Source organism: Canis lupus, chromosome 3 (assembly GCF_048164855.1).
Source record: "Canis lupus baileyi chromosome 3, mCanLup2.hap1, whole genome shotgun sequence".
In the NCBI taxonomy this organism is placed as follows: domain Eukaryota; kingdom Metazoa; phylum Chordata; class Mammalia; order Carnivora; family Canidae; genus Canis; species Canis lupus.
Genome location: NC_132840.1, coordinates 59,885,305 through 59,906,857, shown reverse-complemented (window position 1 = coordinate 59,906,857; position 21,553 = coordinate 59,885,305). Strand labels below are relative to the sequence as shown.

The 21,553-nt window shown below is 48.2% G+C and overlaps 1 protein-coding gene across 1 annotated transcript in view; it reads left to right on the top strand.

Moving 5' to 3' along the window:
* Window positions 1-9,367: 9,367 nt before the first annotated feature.
* Window positions 9,368-21,553, top strand: part of TMEM123 (transmembrane protein 123) — a 58,119-nt gene continuing 45,933 nt past the window's right edge. The window contains exons 1-2 of the mRNA XM_072821754.1: window positions 9,368-9,588; window positions 13,998-14,054. Coding sequence (XP_072677855.1) covers window positions 9,489-9,588; window positions 13,998-14,054 — 157 coding nt within the window. The 5' untranslated portion in view covers window positions 9,368-9,488. The remainder of the gene's footprint in view (window positions 9,589-13,997; window positions 14,055-21,553) is intronic.

Genomic DNA, 21,553 nt, shown 5'->3' with positions numbered 1-21,553 from the left:
TCCAGCCTGTTCCAAGCACCTCAACTGTTTGCAATCACCTATTTGCCTTTTGCATCTGGCTTATTTCACATCACATGATGTTTCCAGAGTCCATCCACATGGTACCATGCATCATAGCTTCATTCCCTTTGCTGGCTGAAGCATACTCCACTGTATACCGTCTATTGTGATTTTTTTTTTTTAGGTGGGCTCCACGCTCAATGTGGAGCTTGAACTCATGACCCCAAGATTGAGAGTCACACGCTCCACCAATTGAGCCAGCCAGGTGCCCCAGTATTGTGGTTATAGTAAGAAACAAACATATATTTGGTCTTCATTTCCCTTTCAGGCATGAGAGCTTCTAAAACCTCAGAATTTCCCAAACTGTGAGAACAGTCAAGGTGTCTTTTGTTATGTTAGTGAGTGGCTTTTGGGTAAGCCCCTTGGTCACCTGAGGATGAGAACTAGTTGCCAGGGCAACCAACCAGGAGATTTGGGGTTGGAAATTGCAGTCCCACCCCCTGATGTCAGGGAGAGAGGGTCTGTAGGACCTGTAGGTAAAAATGCCCACCTGCGGCCAATGGTTACATCAACCATGCCTACGTAATGAAGTATAAAGTATCCATCAATAACCAAAGAGGACAGGTTCATAGAGCATCCAGGGTGACACTGTGGGGATCAGGGCGATAGCCATGTCCCGAGATGGTATAGCTCCGTGCCCTCCCCCACCCCATTCCCACTGATCCTGAGTTCTGTCCTTTTATAATAAGCCAATAATTCAGTGAGTAAAAGGGTTTCCTGAGTTTAGTGAGCCAGTCTAGCAAATTAATCCAACCCAAGGACAGGCCACGGGAACCTCTGGTTCACAGCCAGTGGGTCAAAAGCACAGCTAAGCTGACTGGCAGCTGGCCTCTGAAGTGTGTGTTTGTTGGGAAGCTGGGACTGAGCCCTTACCTGTGCAGTCTGATGTTCTCTCCCCATAGGCAATGTCAGAAGTGAGTTAAATTGGACCCCCCGCTGGTGTCTGAGCACTGCTTGTTGGTGTCGGAAATTGAGCTTAGAACATTTTCTACGTGTCTACCACGTTTGGTTTATCTGTTCCTCTGTTGATGGGTTGTTTCCACTTTTCAATGCTGTCAAAAATGCTATGAATATTGGCTTAAAAATATCTGAGTCCATTTTTTATTCCCTCAGTCTATACCTAACAGTAAAATTGTTGGATTATAGGATAATTCTATATTTAACTTTTTGAGGAACTGCCAACCTGTTTCCCACCATTGGTACCATTTTACAAACCCACCAGCAATGCATGTAAATCCCTTATTTTAAAGGTGAAGAAATCAAGGGTAAAACTGGTTAAATAACTTGACCATATTTGACAGAAAGTCAACTGTAGAGCAGATTCCAGAAACAAATAACTTGAGTCCCAATACAATCCTCTTTCCAAGGTTAACACCACTGAGATGTAAGTCAGATGATTAGGCAAATGGCAGTGATGTCTGCACAAAGACTGGACCATTGGAAAGAGACTCCTTAAAAAAATTTTTTTTCAAATAAAAAAGAAAGGAAAGAGACTTCTTGGTATATTTGGGGAAAGAATTTGAATAAGCTCTAGATTTTGTTCCTCATATAGAATTTTTAGTCTCTTCTTCCTCAGGTCTAAGCTCTAAGAGAAGATTAAATCATGCTTGTCTCTTGCCTAGTACCTAACTGTAGTCATAGGCACATATTTTATCATTATTACATTTACAGTTCTAAAATAAGGGCTTAAAATATTAATTTAAATGCAATAAGTATTCGTTTTAGAAAAAATGGCAAATTCACAAAAGTGGGGAAAAAAAAGATTACATAGAGAACCATCTATCAGAAAAATTACTAATAAAGCCTGAGTACTTTTTCCGTTTTTTTTTCCCTAAAAATGGTGTTTTTGTTTGATATATATGGTTGGAATTGCAAACTCTTAAAGTTTAAGAAAATTATTGCAATATGGGGGAGGCAAGCTTAAAAAATAGATTAAGGAAAAATAGATACTCAGTTCTAGGAAAGGGCCCGATATACCACTAGTGGTTCCTCCTACCAACTCAGCAGCCCTCCTAGTCTTTTGGCATCCCTTTTGGTCGTATGTTATTACTTAACTGTTTATAGAAAAGTTTTATTTATCCAAATATAAGAGCCTCATAAGCTTGGCCATATCTTATACTATTTTGTTCCTTCCTCCATGCTACAACTACAGTTGGTGCTCAGCAAAGAAGTTTTGGATGATTTTCACTGATTTCATATCACCCTCAAGGTCAACATTCCTCTGAGTCTTCAGTAAGGGGTAACCCAACCCAGGCCCTACAGGGCTTCCCACTCCACATTCAAAAATTAGTTCAGCCATCAAAGGCCATTTAAATATCGTTTGAGGGGCACCTGAGTCACTTAGTCAATTGGGCATCTGACTTTTTATCTCAACTCAGGTCATGACCTCGGAGTCCTGAGAGTGAGCCCTGCATCAAGCCCTGCATCCAGCTCCAAACTTAGCAGAAGTATACTTGAGGTTCTCCCTCTCCCTCTGCCCCTCCTCCTGCTTGCTCACACTCTCTCTCTCTCTCTCTCTAAAATGAATAAATCTTCAAATGTCATGTGAATCTTTTGTTTGCCTAACTTGAAGAATACTGAATGGGATTCAACACATAACCCATAATAACACTTCTCCCCCCAGGCCCCAGCTCCCTCTCTCCAAGTCTCAAGGCTACAGGGGACTCAAAGCCCAGTCTCAAAATTATCGCCAAAAATTCTCTCTGAACTCCATCCTTTGTGGTTTTTGGTCTCACTTTTCTTTCCTATTCCTTTGATTTCTATTGCTTCTTCCTTCTAGCCATTAAAGACAGCCCTTTGAGTCTTGGTATGCATTCTTGCTCTTCCGGGTGACCCCCACTCTTCTGGGCCACTGATCATGTGTTATGAGAGCCTGGGCATGGCGGTGGCACACTCAGCCACCCTCTTGGCTAGAGACACAGGAGTTAGGACCCGGGGGAACATGGGAGGTACTGGGAAAAATCACAAATACCTGTAATGTATTATCCTGACTTTATTCTCATTACACGATGGAATTCTCACACATTATTTATTTGAGGTGGACTACAGAAAGGTCTTTGGAAAAAATTACTTGGCAAACTATAAGGGTAAGATGATGAGTTTTCTTTGAGGAAGAAGGTTCCTGCATATGTGTCCTCTGCTCTTCAGAGTGTCCACCTTGAGGACACAGCAGACTTGATACAAATGGTTTAACCCTTTGATCTTACCAAGCAAAGTCTTGGGCCTTCTGACCCTTGAAACTAAAAACTTCCTCTGGAGTCAGCTCAGAGGTCCGTCTCTTGTGGGTATAATGAGGCCACCACAAGGTACACTCTCTTGTCTTCCACACAGAGAAGTTTTCATTTTCCTCTCTTCTACTTTCTGAATAATTTGTGTGAAATTCTCTCCAAATTTTGTAGTCACTTTAGCTCACATCCATGTTATCACTGATAATACTTGCCCAATATTGAAATCATGTTGATATAGAGGGGTCTTTTGTTGCACTCTTTCGGCTTTATTTCCCCAACACTCCAAGGATCCTCCAAAAAACCAGTTTCATCTCTTCAACTATATTTCTTATTTTCTTCTCTGTCCAGTCAGGTAATAGCCACAGTGCACGACTTGTAGGTGAGAGGGCACTTCAGTAACACCCAGAGCCACTCAGTGACCTCCTTGACCCAGGAAGACACCAACACAGGATCATGGAAATCTTTGGTTCCACCGGGGGGGCTCTCTGTGTGCCTTCTGGAGGGAGGCTGCTCTGAGGGGCTCAGAAATGACAGAGGGACAGTGAGATAGAGTTCAGAAAGTACGTGTGAATATTCTGGGCCACCGGGTGTGGAGCTACTGCCCACCCACTTACTGAAGCCACAAACTGAAGGCTCAGCCTTAATATCTCTTTCCCTCAAGTACCACATCCAGTTGAATCCACACCCCTAACCCATTTGCTGCTTCCATTGTCATTACATACATAACAGGCTCCTGACCAGACTCCTCGTTTCTACTCTTGCTCCTCAAGAGCAGCCCGTGTAACCTTTCCTAAAAATATAAATCGTAATGTGTCACTTTGTCAGTTCTCCAATGGCTTTCCATCTGCCCCGGTTCACTGGGCTTTGGCCACAGTGGCTTCCTTTCTTGTGCCTCAACACACCAAGCTTGGTTGAAATGTACTACCCCTGGTTTTTTCACATGGCTCCTTTTAAGGACTCAAGACTGTAAGTGTCCCCATTACCTCCTTAGAGAAGACTTCCTTGACTACTTATCCTGAACTACCCTGATGTTCTGCGTCACACTATGGAGCACTCACTCCCAGCGCTTCCTTGTGGGGCTGGGTTCACTCAATGGCTCTAACTCCTGTTGAGCTAGTGGAGCATGAGCCCTCTTCCTCCCCTTCGAGATGGGAGGCAGGAAATACCCAGCAGGGCTCAAGACGACAAGACCTTTACATCAGATCTTTTTGTACTTCCCCATAATGGCTCTTTTATCTTTTGTCGCTATGATTAGCCATGAGTCTTGCTACAGAATGTGCTCGTGGTCCAGGGCAGCTAGTGCTGCCAGGGACTTGCAGCCAGCTCCATAGGAAGGCTCACAGAAGTGAGGACGCTGCGGGGGAGTAGGGGGCAGGTGGCTTTCACTGACCGGGTCCCTGCAGCCTCCTCCAGAGAAGAGCCGAGGGTGAAAGCAGGAGCTGACCTATAGCCTGGCACTAACAGCAGTGGAAGAGCCCAGCACCTTGGCCTTGGCCCCTGGGGCTTGTCTTCCTCCCATCCTCAAGGTACAACATAATCCTGTCCAGGTCACATATGGGAAACTAACCACCCCCCAACTCCCCCACCTCCATCACCCTCACCTCCCCCCTCTCCTGCCAAATCCTTTGGATTCAGACACAGCTCCCTACTCCTTTTTTGTGAAGCCCTTCCTTAGTAGTCCAGGCGGAACTCTCTCTAATCTGACTTCCTTGTTTGGGGAGGAAACTCCACCTGTGTAGGCATCCATTGTTCCTGCTGGATCTTCACCGTGAATTGTTTCTGGCTTGTTGTATTTTTCTTATGCTGTTGCCTTAATGTGAGAATCCTACAGAGCACTGAATACAAAATCAATACCCAGTAATCTTTTTGGATTACTGGTACTCTGAGGGAAGAAACAAGAAGGAAAAACAAGAAGCAGAGGGAAGAAGGCCTGAGAAAAGCCGGGGCTTCCAAGCACAGGGAGAGGAAGCAGAGGTGCAGGAGAGGGGGGAAACCCAAGGAATCAGCTTTCACTGGGAACTCATAATCACCATGCATGACATGCTGCCCATCTGCCAGAGTGGAAGGCGACAGGAAATTGGCAGGAACAGGGAAATGGCCACAGACCAACTCACACTTTCCTTACATCCTCCCGCTGCCTTGTCATGCTTGCTGCTCCCTCACGATCCCAAAGTCCCGCAAATTCTGATTCCTTCCTCTTGCAAATACTGACTTATCAACAGACCGGCGTGTACGTGGCTAGACCTGTGCACATCTAACCAGATGACCATTCCCTTATCACCTCTTGTTCTTTTGATGAATAAAAACTTACTGTGGGATATAAGCAAGTTTCAGTGATAAAACATGGAATCTCTATCTCTCTATCTCCTGTACAGTCATAACAGATGCATCATCTGCCACTCTTACCTCCCTCAATGGGATCTATCATTTCATGGGGCAGGTAAATCTGTATTATTTGCTATTTCCCAGCACCTAGCATCATGCCTGGTGTATGACATGTGTTCGATAAATTTTTGGATATCGATTACTTGAATGGATGATGGTTCTAGTCTCTGCTTCATGTTCGGGTGACCTTCAGTCTAAGACACAGACGTGTGGGAAATACAGAATGGACAGAACAGAACTGCTGAGCGAGAAGAGTAACAGAGGTTGGCTCTGCCTCTGTCTACCCAAAAACCCACACATGTAAATTGAGTGCCTTCAATGTGATGGGACATGTGTTAGATTCTCAGACAGAGCCCTGCTTTTCCATGATCGCATCGTAGTGTCCATCACACTCTGTCAGCCACTAGACTGTAAACTCTGGCAGGACATTGGCCATTGTGTTGTAAGTGCTCAGTAGTTGACAAGGCACCTAAATGGACGTGATAGCCTTCTGGGGGAAGAAGACATATCCCATTGTATAGAGTCAGGATCCTTAGTTGAGAGAAGAAAAGCTGACTGTTGCGGATGTAGCAGAGAAGGAGGGCGTTGAAGATACTGGGTGGCTCTCTAGATTGTTGGAAGTTGTAGAGAATCATGACCAAAGCTAAGTCCCAAACCCGGCAAAACTAGTCCAGTGAGAGACAGTTTCTACGGCAGCTCCCAGTCAATACTACACCTGCATCAGAAACTCAATCTTACCTCCACTGAGAAACTGCTGTTGCTGGGAGCACTGCCAACCAAGCCAGTCACCTCTGCTGCTATCCACATCAGCAACACAAGCAACTGCAGACAGGGCCTGTGTCCTCACTCAAACCCAGATTTAAGTTTCACGTGGATGAGCAGGATTGGCACAGCCTGGGTCACCTTCTGGAGCCCAGCTGCAAGGGAGGCTGGGGATTTGAGATCTAAAGCAAGACAAGCTATTCCAACAGTGATGAGTGACCAAAAATATGACCAGTGTCCACTGTATTACAGCAGTACAGATAGGAGAGAAATCTGAAATATGCTCTCAGAGATAGTGTCTGGTTCTCAGGGAACTTGCATCCTTGAGGAAGAGACTAACAATAAGCATATAAATGACCCTAATGACGGATAGTGCTAGATGCTACAAAGACACATAAAACTGTAAGGTGGGTGTCTAAGACAAGCTTTTCTGAGCTGAGCAAACACCTACATGGCATGAGGGGCAGCCAGCAGAGTCCCTGAGGTAGGAACTGATTTGTCATTTCTAAAAAAAACAAAGGCAGCTGGGGCTAAGTAAGTGAACAGGGAGAGGGTAGAAAACAGGGCTGGAAGAGCACTGGGGCCATATGGTGTAGGGCCACGATTCTGGCCTCTGGAAAGTGGCAGGGGAACAGCATGATCGTTCAGTATTCTAGAATGATCATGCTGGCTGGCTGCTGTGAGAAGAGGGTGGAATCAGGTGAGCAAACAATCAAAGTACGGGCAAGTGGATCAGGTCCACCTGATTTCTGGGGAGAAGTGAGACATGGAGAGAATTTCGAGAGATGAGTGAAAAGTACCCAGGAAAGGAGGTCAGGAGGCATCCTGGCAAAGGGAAGAGCAGGAGCAAATGCACAACAGCATGGAAGGCCCTGGAATATTTGCAGAATGCTGAGGAGCCTGGTGAGGTTCCAGAGACAATAGACATCTAGGTCTCCTAGACTGCCAAAGCCTCCAGTGCTGCTCTATGTGAGTAACTCCTCACTCACCAAAGTAAAGTGCAGTGATGGGGGCAGAGCCAGACACGAAGCTGGGGACAGATCTTCCCCAGGGAGTCCAGGCGTCCCCTAGGACTTCCTACAAGTGCAGGAGGGTCATAGTTCCTTGCCCTTCTACCACTCCCTCCTTAGACTGGAGGAAACTGTGGGCCAACCCAGTCGTGTGCCGTTACCATCAAAGCAAAGCTGGTAGTGTGGAAATCAGATAACAGGCAAGATCTAAGGGTGTCAATGTCATTCCCAGGAGAAAATGCCAAGTGACATCTTGTCTTCTATACTTTCTCATCTCTCTTCTGGAGGCAAGTTATGTTCCAGTCCAGACTCCCAGGGACACATACCCTGAGCCCTAAAGGAAGCATTCGAAGTAGGCTGGCCAGAAGAATAAGAGGAGAGTATTTCAGAAGAGAGAACAATACGCAAGTGCCCAGGAACCAGAAGCACCCGAATCCACGGTCAGGCGAACCAGGGCTAGAAAGGCCGGTTGGACTCAGGTTGTGAAATCCTTGGCTGATGGGCTAGACAATCACCTGAGCAACTGATTCTCAAGCCAGATTCCCCACTTGGGTAAAGAAATCAAACCTCAATGTGCAGTGTATGCTTTAGTCTGCGTGGATGCCAGGGAGTATGTGCTGGCTGGCTCCCATCCACAGATGGAAATCTTCAGATTGAGGGCAGATTGCCCCATTTAGTCTCTACCATCAGTCCTGTTCTTACTGGTAGACTTATCTGAGGCCTAAAAGTCCTATCTGTCCTCACAGTTTTGGGAATTTAGCTGCAATGATGTGGCCTTTATATCATAAAATCTGGGTCAGATGTCAAAGATCTGCACATGTAGAGAGAGGGTTGCAGGCAGGGGCTCACCGCCATTTCAAGCACCCTGGACCCTCTGTCCTTCCGCCCAAAGCGGGACCTGGGCTGCTCTGCACCTCAGCTGTGGGTGTCTCACGTCCCTCCCCGGGTCTGAGCAAGAACCAAACGCGGGCCTGGGAAGTACTGCAAGTGAGCAGGGGCTGCGAGGGCTTCGGAGGGACTTGGCCAAGCACTACCCAGGTCAGGTTCTGCCATGCGCGCAGGGCCCCGGGAAGGAGGCCCAGGTGCAGGAGCCGGCGCCGGGCATCAGGTGCACTGTGGGGTACAGGTGCCACTCTGCGGGCCACCCCCCCCCCCCCCGTCTGCCCTCAGCGGACAGCGGGTAAAAAAAATAACTGTGTATGTGTATGGGCTGTGTATGGGCACAGTGTCAGCCTCCCAACACCTTTAAGGAAACACCTACATCCATGCCCTCCAGCTCTTTTCCTGCAAGCAGATTCCTCGGGGGCGTTTGTTAGCAGGACGGGCCTTTCCCGAAAGCATATGGCCGAGCGGGCTTCCCCAGAGGGGCCCACGGCTGTGCTCCGCGTGCATCTGAGCGCTTACCGTGCACATCCCCCGCCCCAACGCGGCCTGGGTCACACAGGGCTCCCGCGACCCCTGCGACCCTGCACAGGTCCCGCCCATCCGAGCTCTGCTCCTCTCAGCCCCGGCCCTCCCGCCACGATCAAAGACTGACTTCCGGGCCTCGCGAGGCCCATCCCCAGGGCCGGGAGAGGCCGGGCTCCGGCTCTGCTCAGCTGCAACAGGACCGCGGCTTCCGACCAGAAAAGAAACCCGCCACCCGCCGGGGGCCCGTCAGTCAGCCAGCCAGGCCCCGCCCCTTCCGGGCCCGGCCCTCCTCTCGGCCCCGCCCCGCCCCGCCCGCTTCCCGGGCAAGTCCCGCCCCCGCCTCCTGGCCACGCCCCTCGCATAGGCCAAGCCCCGCCTCCTCGCGCCGGCTCCTCCTCCCCCCGCCCCGCGCGCCGCTTTGCCGCCCCACCTCAGCCGCGGCCCACGCCGGCCCCGCCCCCTCGCCCGGCCCCGCCCCTCGCCCGGCCCCGCCCCCTCGCCCGGCCCCGCCCCGCCCGTCGCCCCAGGCCGGCTCCCGCGCCCTATTTGGGCATCGGGGGGCCGGCGGCGGGAGGCGGCGCGGCGGACGCTGGGTCGGGGAGCCGCGAGGCCGCCGCGTCCTGCCGTCGGAACAATGGGAGTGGGCGCGCGCGGGGCCTGGGCGGCGCTGGTCCTGGGCGTGCTGCTGATGCTGGCGCTGCTCAAGGCGGCTGTGGACAGCGCGGGCCTGGACGGTAGGTGCGGGCGGGCGGGCGGGCGGGCGGGGAACCCGAGGCTCCGGCGGGCAGGGCGCGCCACCTGCGGGTCCGCAGGCGCGGGGTGGGGCGGGGCGGGGCGGGCCCCCTCTCTAGACCCGCGTGTGGACCCGGGCCGGGAGCCTCGGATGGGCCCCGTGGAGCCCGGACGCCCCAGACGCGGGAAGGGGGAGCTGTGGGGCACTCCCCGCCCCGCCACGGGGGCACCTGCCGCGGCGCACCTGCGGCGCACCTGGGGTGGCGGCTGCCGGGTGTGCGCCCCGCGCGGTGGTGCTGCGGTTCCGGGAGGCGGGGTGGGGGGGGGCGGGGGGCGGGGGGGTCTGGAAAGTCCCGGAGGATGAGTCTGGGGGCGGGAGGGGCTCGGGGAAGAGCCCGGGGGCGGGCGGCTCGGGGAACAGTCTGGGGGGGCTGGGAACCTCACTTCCTTTGGTCAGCGATTGGAGCTGCTGGTCACCATAATGGCCGGTAAACTACGGTAAGTTATTTTCAGTGACTCGAGTTTTCCCTACTTTTAAGTTCTGTCCACTGGCTGTTTGTTGGACCTTAGAGGAGTTTTATCCAGGAAAAGATAAAGACCTCAGTTCAGGCACAGCACCTGCTTTGCTTAGAATAATCGGGGTGAAAGAGACAACAATTTTCCTTTGTTTTGCTCATTTTCTTGTTCTTTGGCTTTGCTGAATTGTGCACGTCAGAAGTCGGCTTTGCAGACCCGATTCTGAAATTATTTAAGAAAACAATGATAAGCAAATCACATCTATCCTATTTTCAACAGATTGTAAGGTGAACAATCTGGAACCAAATCAGTCTATTTTGGTGCTAAGTTTAAACCAATATTTTTAGGGGAAAGTCTCCCTTTTTTGTTATTTTGTGAAAGTAAACCTTTTTCTTGTCTCTCTGATGAATTACTGATTAGAGAAACTAAGTGTCCTTGCTTTACTTTTTTTTTCCCTAATAACACAGATTTTTTTTTTTTGCCCTATTTTAATACTCACTGTTATGTTTATTAAAGTCTCGCTAGAGGTTAATGCTATTTGGAAATCTTGGAATGAATGCTCCATTATAGGAGAGCCTTCATTTCATGAACGAATATAGCCAACAAGAGCTGGAATCCGTTTCTACCAACTCTAATGTCACTTTGAAATTAGAATAGAAGGTTCTGTAGAGAATTTCTCAAAACAAGTATCATTATGAAATTCAGTAACTTTTAACAATAATACAAGAGCTTATACAGTATTTTTTACTAGACACCCTTCCTGTGTATTCCCCATTATGCTAATTTAGGCCCACATATCATGCCATTGGATCCTTGCAGTATTATTCTCACTTTATAAATGGAAAAAACTGAGGCTTAAAAAATTGCCTAACTTTTTCAATGTAAAACAGCTATTACATGTTTGATTTCAGAGATTAAAATTCCCAACTCTCAATTTGCCATTTTGCCACTCAAGCCATTTTAGGTGGTGTTGGCTATTCAAGTAGATAATGCTTAAATGTATAATCTGCTATTGCCCAGAATATTGTAGGAGAAGATAAGAACATGGAGATTCTTTTTTTTTTTTTTTTTTTTAAATATCCTGCACAGTCTGCTGTGTAGCTTCAAAAATATCCTTAGCTGGAGGAGTGAGGGAGGTGATGAGCAGGTGAGCAAAGCAGTGAGCAGGATTGATATTGGCAGTGCAGGAAGACATGGTGTGGGGGTGGGGTTATTCAATCAGGACCTTTGGTAGCAAGTGGCCAAAACCCACCTGGAACAACCTTAGTGGAAAGCAGGGACTTTACTTGGTCTGCCACTGGAAGTCTAGGGTGACTTCAGAAATGCACTACCAAGTGTTGCAATAGGGTACCAGGAAAAAGTCATTTCCACTCCCTTGATTACACCTGTCAGCTCCCAGGGGAGCTGAGCCATTGTTCAAGTGTTGTCAGCCTGTTGGTGGGGATGATAGTAGGGTTCAGGGAGGGACTTCAAGTAGCAGGGACTTTCTAAAGTGAGTCCCAGGCGCCAGGCACCATCACAGTGGGCAGTTAGGAGAGTAAATTAATCTCTAGTCGGTGCCACTTCATGAATGTAAGTTTCTTCTCTTCCATTTAGTGCATCGTTGTATGTTAATACTTAGTCTCTGTCAAGTAAAGCATCATCCTCTTTAGAGTTGGATGTCCTGGTATTGTCTCCTAGGATACAAAACCAGTGCCTACCCACAGTAGGTGCATCGTAATTGATTTGAAAAGGAGAAAGGCTCTAAAAGAAGAAAGGTCCTAGAGCTACAAAGATCATCAGCTTTTGTCTCCTTTTTCAAGCAAAAAAGGTTGCTGGGACATAATATATCCTGAGTGATGACAGCAGGGAGAGAGAAAGAGGAGGCTCCTGCTGTGGTCTAGGCAGAGGGCTGTGGCACATTGGCCCGTGTAAAAGTGCATGGATTCCTTTTGTGTTTGGCGGGGGGAGGGGGGGGAGGGGGGGGGAGGGGAGGGGTGGTGACACTGAACAATCACCTTCGAATGGACTGGAGGAGAGAATGGGGACACACAGGAATCGAGGATGACCTCTTGGTGTGGGGACTGAACAGTTGGTAATTCCACCACCGAGAAGCCTGGGAGAGAAGCAAGTTTATAGTAGAAAATCAGCCCTTTCTTTTGGCACTTCCACATATAGGCTTTGTAGTCAAACAGCTTGGTCCAAGTCCAGGCTCTGCCACATACTAGCTAGGTGGCCTTCTCTGGGCCTCACTTTCCTGTCACTGCAAAGTGGTATATTCCTGTCTCAGAATTGTTGGCCAGGCTAAGTGAGCTAGTGCAAGTTACATGCTCCCCAGGAGGCCTGGTGTGGTGGAAGCTCTTTATAATACTGGCAAGTACTTGATGCCAGCTGTTGCATACAGCAGGTATGCACTCGATGCCAGCTGCTGCATATAGCAGGTATATACTCGATGCCTGCTTCTGCCTCCAGTAGGCTGGTACACAAAGCCTAGAGTCATCCCTTCACGAATCCCTAAAGTAAGGGTTGCCCTTAGAGGCATCAGTAAAGGGTCATCTCATTCTAGCAGAGTCATGACCTTGATCTTCTTCATGTTTAATCTTCACACCACATCCTTTGTGATAAATGGAATAATTGCATTAAGAGGAAGAAATTTGCACAGGGTAAAGATAGGTCCTTCAAAGTTGTTATTTCTTACGTTGTAGTTTGAGAGGCTTTTGGGTTAGGGAGTGCTACCTTTGTGAATAATACACTTATTCTCTTCCCATATGCTGCATATATTCAATATCCCATTATACAAAGACCCAGATTGAGTAAACCACTCTGAAAAGTTGCTTAACTGGGGCATAGAATTCTTCTGAAGTTTTTCCAAATCTTAAGGTACTAATCAAAAATTAAAAGAATCCTACTTCTATAAAAAGGCTTGCAATTAAAAATGAAAATAATGAATATATATTACGTATAAAGAATATAACATCACCATCAGGAAAATGAAAATCGAAACCACAAGGAAATATCATTTCACACCTGTCAAAATGCTAGAATAAACAAGAAACAACAGGTGTTGGTGAGGATGTGGAGAAAGAGGAACTCTCTTACACTGTTAGGAATGCAGTGGTGCAGCCACTGTGGAGAACAGTGTGGAGGGTTCTCAGAAATAGAGCTACCTTGTGATCCGGCAGTTCTACTTCTGGATGTGTATTCAAAGAAAATGAGGACAGTTATTTGAAATGATATGTACACCCATGTTTATTGCAGCATTATTTACAACGGCCCGAATACGGAAGCCACCGAGTGTCCCCTGGTAGGTGAGGGGGTCAGGGAACATTACTGGATTATAAAAGGACTGAAATCCTGCCATTTGCAACAATGTGGCTAGAGCTAAAGAGTATTATGCTAAGTGAAATAAGTCAGAGAAAGACAAACACCAGATGATTTCACTCAGATGTGGAGTTTAAGGAAAAATGAACAAACAGAGAAACAAACTCTAAAGTATAGAGAACAAACTAGTGGTTGCCAGAGGGGAAGTAGGAAAGCAACAGAAAGTCCTACCCACTCATCTTGTGTCCATGGTATGAAGATAAGGGTCTCCGTGGTAAGAGGCCCCGGGTGCTGAGCGTAGAAGGGGCCCTCACAGGCGGTCGGCTGTGCTCCCGAGAGCGTGTCCTTGCGTGGGCGAGCGCACTGCAGTAGCCAGCCCACGGTCAGTACCACGTAGGCCCCGTGTGTTCTGCCCTGAAAACCCCGGTGAGATAGTCCCGTGCTCCCTGGCAGTTGAAGGTGTTTCCCAGCAGCAGTGGCCGAGGCAGAACCTGCGTGCAATGCTGTGCCTTCCCGCACGCCCCACCACACCCAGCGGCCGGCGTCCTTAGATGTTGGATGCTTTTTCATCACAGGATGTGTTTTGTTTTTATAGGATCTCTAAACACAAAGAATTCAGTGCCTTCAGGAAACCACAGTGCTAACCCAACAGGTGAGTTTAAGAAGGTTTGAGCAATAGATGTCACCTGTCTAGGATGCAGCAGGTCGAAGGGGCTGGGCAGGTACAGGAAGCTGTGCCCCGACCTGTGGGCACCATGGCTGCTGCTTCCCGAAGCCCTGCGGCTTCCGTCCGGGTGGCCGTCCCAGGCATCGTAAGAGCGGCTGCCGCGTGGATCATCGTTCTCCGCCTCACCCAGTGTGAGTAACGCTGAGTCTTTCCGTCTGAGCATCCTGGGCTTCCACCCTGAGTTTCCAAGCCCATTTTTAGGCGCAGAGGCTTTGTCCGCCGCATGTAGATTAGGAATAGGACTCCCGGCATCTGCCGGCCTATGGGTGGGACAGGCCACCCTCACTGGTCAGCAGGGCCACCTCCAGGGAGCCTGCCAGAGTTTCGCCTACCGCGTGGCTCCCCTGCCTGCACAGTCTGGGACAGAGGGTGTCCCCTCGGGAGGCCTGAGGCCACGGGGAAGGAGGTCCGCAGTCAGCCACCGCATGCATCTGCTCATCTCCTTCTCTGGGTGCTGAGTTGGACGTGAGGAAACGGCACATGCGCCTGTCACCAGCCCTGTTTGTCTGCCCGACACTCACCAAGTGTCCCCCATGTGCCGAGGCATTGTAGGGCTGAGGTACCAAGTTGTCCTGGCCTGGATCCTGGGAGTCGTCATGGGCTTTTTGTCTTATTTCTCTGTGGGAGAGTACACACAACAGGACACCAGCCAGGGAGCCTTCCGCAGTGCACATTTGGGCGGCAAGAGCACTCACAGTCCTGTGCCCCCTGTGCCGCATTGTTAGCAGCATCTCACGCTCTGCCCACCTCACATTCTCACCCTCATCCCCACTTCTCAGCGTCTCTGCCGTGGCTCCTGGCTTCCATCTGAATCGAGAACCTTCTATTTCAGCTTTCCTGATTCTGCAGCAAAGTTTCATTTGGGGAGAAGAGACTAGAGCAGTTGCTGCAAACTGTAATAATGATTATTGCCGGGCACATAAGGGAGGGTTTTTAAAAACATCTTGTTAGATTATTAGGTGTCTTTTACTGAGAGCCTACAATGTGGGAGAAACTTCTCACACGTTTGCTAACTGAGCAGTGCTGAGCTGGGGATGGTTCTGCATCACACGGATGGAGCGAGCAGACACCCAGACTGGTTAGGACCCTGCCCAACATCACACAGCATGCTCGGGATTTGATTCCAAACCTGTGCCCCTTCACCACGTTTCCTGAAACTGTGGTGTGGTCTTACCTTTGGAAATGCTTTTCAGTGGAGAAGTCCCACTGCTAGCCGTTGTCAACAGTTGTCAGAGATTAACACGGTACTTTGAGATCACCTCCAGGGTCCATGTGATGATTCCAGATGCCCCGTCTAGCACTTGGAAATTCACAGGAAAAAAAAAAAAAAAGAAATCATTGCCTCAAAACGTTTTCCTAAAAACATCAGATAATACAGTAATAAAAACTTCGTGTAACACTTCCCACAACCGTTACAGTATTCTTCTTATATCCTCTTTGAATCTTGAAAATTCTTAGGTAACATGTTGAATGTGCGTATTTTTGTAGGACATTATGCTTAGTATTTTGTCTTTTGTGGTAACAGTCCCTTCTCATGTGGAAACACTGTTTTTGAACATTACCAGTTTTTTTGGTGCTGTTGGTCTAATGTGGTTTATTTGGCGTCACTTCCAAAATGATAGTCACATTTTTCTTTGGCAAACTCCTATGTTCTGTTACTGGAGGCATACGGGCCTGGGAAGCATGCAAACCGCCCACAGTCCTGCTGGCAGCATTGTTGCCTATTGCTTTTATAGGGCTCACCATGTTGGGTTCGGCAAATGTTCTTTCCCTGTTTTGTTTACTTTTTGGTCTCTATCTAATTTCCTTGAGAGTGGGACCCATGACTTACTCATCCTAACACCGGGCCTGGTACACAGGAGGGAATGCACGTGTTGGTTAAGCTGAACCGAGGAACCAAGTGCATATTTTACTCCCAACTCACTTTATGGACGAGCCACTGTGTGTGGTTTGCAGACATACCTGGTCCATGCTCCAGTGTGACCCATTATTACAGCTGTTTTGTCGTCGTCATTGTTTGAACAGTGGGATGGATACTTGAGGTCAGAGAAGCAGGAGTTGAGGTCACCCTCCCGTTGTACCACTCTGTTATATGTAAGCGTTGTGTTTCCTTTTATGCCCTAATCGTTATCTGAGGATAGCCATATCTTTGACCTTCTATGCGGGGCCTTATTTAGTTTTAGTAATTATACAGAAATTTTTTCACTTGGGGGGTGGACAAAAAGACTACAGGATTACCCAAAATGTAATCATGATTATTGTTGGGTAGTTGAGAGGAGTTTTTTAAAAATGTGTTTTACTAGATCATTTGCATATTTTCAGCTTGTAGAGAAAATAATTTTTCCCACTTTAGATGTAGTCCGAGGGCTTCGATTTTAGGGTCTGTGGATGGATGAATTTATTTTTTACGGTGTAAGGATGTCACATACCCAGATTTTTTTTCATAACAGATTTGGGCAAAGATACAAGAGAATGTGACATGGTTCAGAATGGACAGCATTTCCCATCTGTAGCCAGAACTCTGAGCCAGTAGCTCAAATGCCCTCTCCTTGACCTCTTATTACTGATGCTTCCCAAGAAGAGGAATCCGAGAGGTGGAAGGGATGACTGTCTGGGGGGAAGGCCCTCTTCTCGGGCATAATTTGAACCAGGCCAGTTTCAGAGCAGTCCATTACCCTCAATGTCCCATGTGTACAGAATGGCTTCTGGCGTGGTAGCCCACCCTTGGTTCCACCATTTTGGCCTCTTGTTGGTGTGGTTTTATCCACAGATGTGGCAGGACTATAGCAATTTTGAGCAGATGGACTTGGCTTGGGCTCAGATTTCAGCAGCTTCCCTAACTGCTCTGAAAAACTCACTTGTTCTTACAGAACCACATCCGTTTCTCCAGGACTGGTTATTGTGTTCAACACATGTTTCTGGGATGGCATTTGAAAATGAATGGTAACTTTTAACATCATCAGATGTTGTTTTAAGGAATGCAGAGTGGAAAATCTTGCAATATTATGTTCATTGAACAGATGTTTGTTTTGTCTGCCCACTGCACCAGGCGCTGTTTTAGTCTCGGGCAGGAAGTGGTGAATAAGACAGGTGAGTCCCTACTCCCATAAAGGGTACCACACCAGCAGATACAGACTAAGGAGAGAAACAACTAAGGAACTCGGGGTCAGGTGGTGATTGACAAAAATAAATGGTGTAGACTGAATATATACACAAGTCAACTGGGAAACGTGGCAAAAGCTTGGGAAGGGCTACTTCAGATGAGGCTGTTGGGGAGGAGCCGCCATCTGACAAGACTATGATGGGAGGGAGGACAGCCCTGTGGATACGGAGTGAAGGGCACTGCAGGTAGACAGGTGCCCTGAAACAGGACTCGTGTGCAGGGACATGGGCAGGTCATGGGCTGGCACAGTGGTGGCACGAGTTACATCATTACATGTAGGAGAGGAGGAAGTGGAAACCATGTTTCAGATGCACTATGATATTTTGAGATGTCAAAAATATAGTAGAGCAGGGGTGCCTTGGTGGCACCGTCAGTTCAGCGTCTGACTCTTGTGACTCTTGATTTCAGCTCAGGTTGTGATCTCAGGGTCCTGGGATTGAGTCCTGCATTGGACTCCCTCTCAGTACAGTCAGCTTGGGACTCTCTCCCTCTCTTTCTCTGCCCCTCCCCCATCTCATGCATGCTCACTCTCGCTCTTTCTCTGAAATGAATAAATAAATCTTAAATGTGTGTGTGTGTGTGTGTGTGTGTGTGTATAGTAGAGGAGACCAGAAATGTGGATTCTGGCCACTATGTTCACTTTTCTGAGTCTTTCTTGTGCGAGGGGTAGTAGGGTGGTTAGCTCTCAGGCATTAAAATGCTCCAGTGTTTCTGGATCACTGTGCACCCCAAAGACTGCAGGTGCAATGGTGAGTTGGAACACTCTTGGTGTTTTCTTCACTGAAGCATGCCTCTGTCCTAAACTAGTTGTAGGAGCCAAATGAGATGCTCCCAGTTCACATCAGAAAGTGCTGCTCTATTTTATTGTGATGTGAATAAGAGAAAAAGAACAGTTTGAGGAATATTAGAATGCAAAGGCAGGAAGAACAAAAGACGGTATAGAAGACAAACTTGCACTTGTCTACCCTCCCAGCACCTGCCCCATGAAAGGGTTGACCCTGGGCAGAAGGCTGGCTCCCAGACTGCGGTGTCCCATCTGTAATGCCCGTGAAAGTCAGGGTCCTGTACACTGGGGTGCAGGAGGGCCCTTCCAAGCCTGAGCTTGGGGATCCAGCCCATGGGACTCATTTTACCTTTTTTGATCCATAGAAAGCTGGTAGGCTTGCTCCGGGCTCCCCCGACATCTGTCAGACTCGTTGATGGCTCCCACCTCGTGTGTGGCAGTACAAGGGGATTTCTCAAGAATGTTCCCAGGTGTACAAAGGTGTCTCTTCCAGAGACATGGATATGCTTCCTAGAGTGTCCCAGAGGGGTGTCGGGCACTTACTTGGTCTTTGGCATCTCACCCTTTTGTTCATCTATTATCTTACTTTTTCTTACTATGTAATTTCTTCACAACTAATTATAAAATACAAGGAAGGCACATACGTGATGAAAAATTTCATGCAGTGCGTAAACATACGCAATACGTGCTTCCAGCCTTCCTGTGGGCACTGAGCCCCACCCAGCCCTATTCCCAGGTGCGCTGTTACAGCTCAAAGCCCAATTCCTTACTTTCACCCAGAGATCTTCTCCTGTGTTTATCCCCGTTAATGGAACCACCATCATATGGTGTCTATAGCCAGAAATGTCACCAGTTTCACATGGATCCTTCCAAAAATTCATGCAAGCATAATTCATCTATAGTATAGACGCTTGTTATTAACATTAATGTGTAATGCTGAGTGTACTATGCTCTGCCCAGCTGGTCTCACCTAAACCTCATTGCTCCTCAAGGCTGATTGCTCTTCCTCAGCCACGTGCTCTTCCATGGAACAGATGCAGCATAACGCACTCACCCAGCCCCCTGTTGATGCACATGTAGGTTATTTGCAGCCTTTGCTGTGTCGAGTGGGGCTGCAGTGAGTGTCCTCCCTGGTCCACCTTGGTATACCTCTGCAAGGGCTCTTTTCTAGTGGTGGAGTTGCTGAGTCACATGGTGTATTATTTTAACTGGGTATGTTGCTAAATTTTCTTCCAAGAACATAACACATGTTTACTCCCACTGGCAATAAAAGGGACCTGTTTGCTACAGACTCAGTGGCACTGGGAAATAGCAAGCATTTTACTGTTTGCTAAACTGAGATGTGATTAATAAACATGTCCTGTTTGGAGTTAGTCTCAACTCAGTTGAAGGAATCTATTTTCATATTGATTTGGAGGGCTTTTGGGGGGTTCTTTTAAAAAAACACTTCTTTAAGATATATTTCACATACTGTACAATTTCAAATGTACAATTTGGTGGTTTGCGGTATATTCACAGATATGTACGGCCATCATCACAGCCCATTTTAGAGCATTTTCATGTCTCAGAGACAGATCCTATAGTGGTGACCCCCTCATCCACCAGCCGAACCCCTGCCCTAAGCAACCACTGATCTGCCTCTGTCTCTGGATTTCCTCCCAGACTTTGATGGGTGTGGAATCCTGTGGTATGTGTCTTCAGTGGGCAAAGTTTCCAAGGTTCATCCAAGTTGTAGTGCATCTTGTATGGCCGAATGCTATTGCTCCTGCATTCGTCGATGGACACGTGGGCTATTTCTGCATTTCAGCTGTTGTGACACAGCTATAAACGTTGGTGGACATGTTTTGGTGGAAGTCTGTGCGTGGGCGTGTCACTTGGGAGAGTTGATGGGTCACAGGAAAGTACTGTGCTTAAGGACCTGCCAGGCTGTGCCCACCACTGCCGCTGCACCTTCAGTTGCGCCGGCAGCGAATGACAATGTTGCGATGGTTTGAGTCTGCCTGTCCTCGTGGGTATGGGCGATACTGAGATTTGTAAGAAACATGTATTGGGTCATTCAGATGGCCAGAATATATTCCCCATGTGTATTGGTCATCGTCTGTGGTTCCTGGCGGCCAGCTCCTAAACCCATGGAGTTTCCTAGAGTTTCCTAAGCCTTAAGAGTGGTCAAGTTGTTTTTTGTTACACTAATGAGGTGATCCTAGGGCACAGGGCAAAGGGGGGGCTGGACCAGCCACTGGGTTAAATGGTTGGTGCTCCGCCCACCCACAGCCCTCCAGACTCTGGGGAGCATGGGGGAGCTGGAGATTCAGTGGCCCATAGCTAATGACTTGGGCACAACTGTGTGGTGAAGCCTCCATAAAAACCCAGACAGCTTGGGGAGAGCTTCTCATTGGTCAACAGGTAGGGATGCGGGGAGAGTGGCACCTGCTGAGGGCCTGGAGGCTCTGCCCTTCCCCCTGACTCATCCTTGTCCTCCAGCCCTCCTCCTCCCCCATTCCCCGCACCTGTTCTACACTTCCTCTGGCTGCTGCTTCATGTCCTTAGTCCCTGAGCTGTGAGCCACTAGCAAAGGAAGGTAACCTGAGGTCATTGGAACCTCTCAGCTGCAGCAGGTGCTCAGAAGCACAATGACTGGGGCACAGGAGGGGGCTTGTGGGTGTTGTGGGGGGCCATGCCTTTAGCCCTGGGATCTGATGCTGTCTCCATGTAGGTAAGTGAGGACAGTTCTCAGACACCCCGCTGCTGTCCCAACAGTTATAGGGACCCTCTCACCCTGAGTTGGGATTGGGAACCCCATGTTATTAGGAAAGCACATCTCATTGTGGCTCTAATGGGCTTCTCCTCATGGACTAGTGGGGGTGAGCATCTTCTCACATGTTCATTGGTCAGTGGTACATCATGGAGAGAAGTCTGTTCCCATCCTTGCCCACTAGTTAACTAGGTTGTCCTTTCAGTACCTTGTCTGTGCTGCCTCATTTTTTTATGACTGTGAAAATAGCACATAGTTTAGAAATATATTTTTTAAATCATTTAAATTAGTCTCACCGAGTGTTTTTAGTTTTTTTAGAATTCAAACTTAACTACATGGACATCGTTTCTTAAAGAGGGAACTAACCCTCTTGTATAAAACCCATCACTGGGGAACAACTAGTTAAAAAATGACAAATTGAGTGTATTCCAAGTTTGGTTAAGAACTGGTTTGACTGCTTTCACCCTACAGTGAATTTGATTTGCTGGAGTTTTGTGCCCCCACCTCCTGGTTACATGTGCTCTCTGACATTTTGTGACATTTTGAAGAAGACAGAATTATTGCTTTCCTCTTCAGTGAACTCGGGCCAGTTATTTAACCTCTTTATGCCTCACTTCCTTCTAGAGGAAAAAAAGCTGGTAAAATACAGGTGTTTCCTGGGACAAATGAGATAATAGGTAGAGCACCTGCCTTTCATACAGCCCCTGGCACAAACTAAAAACTAA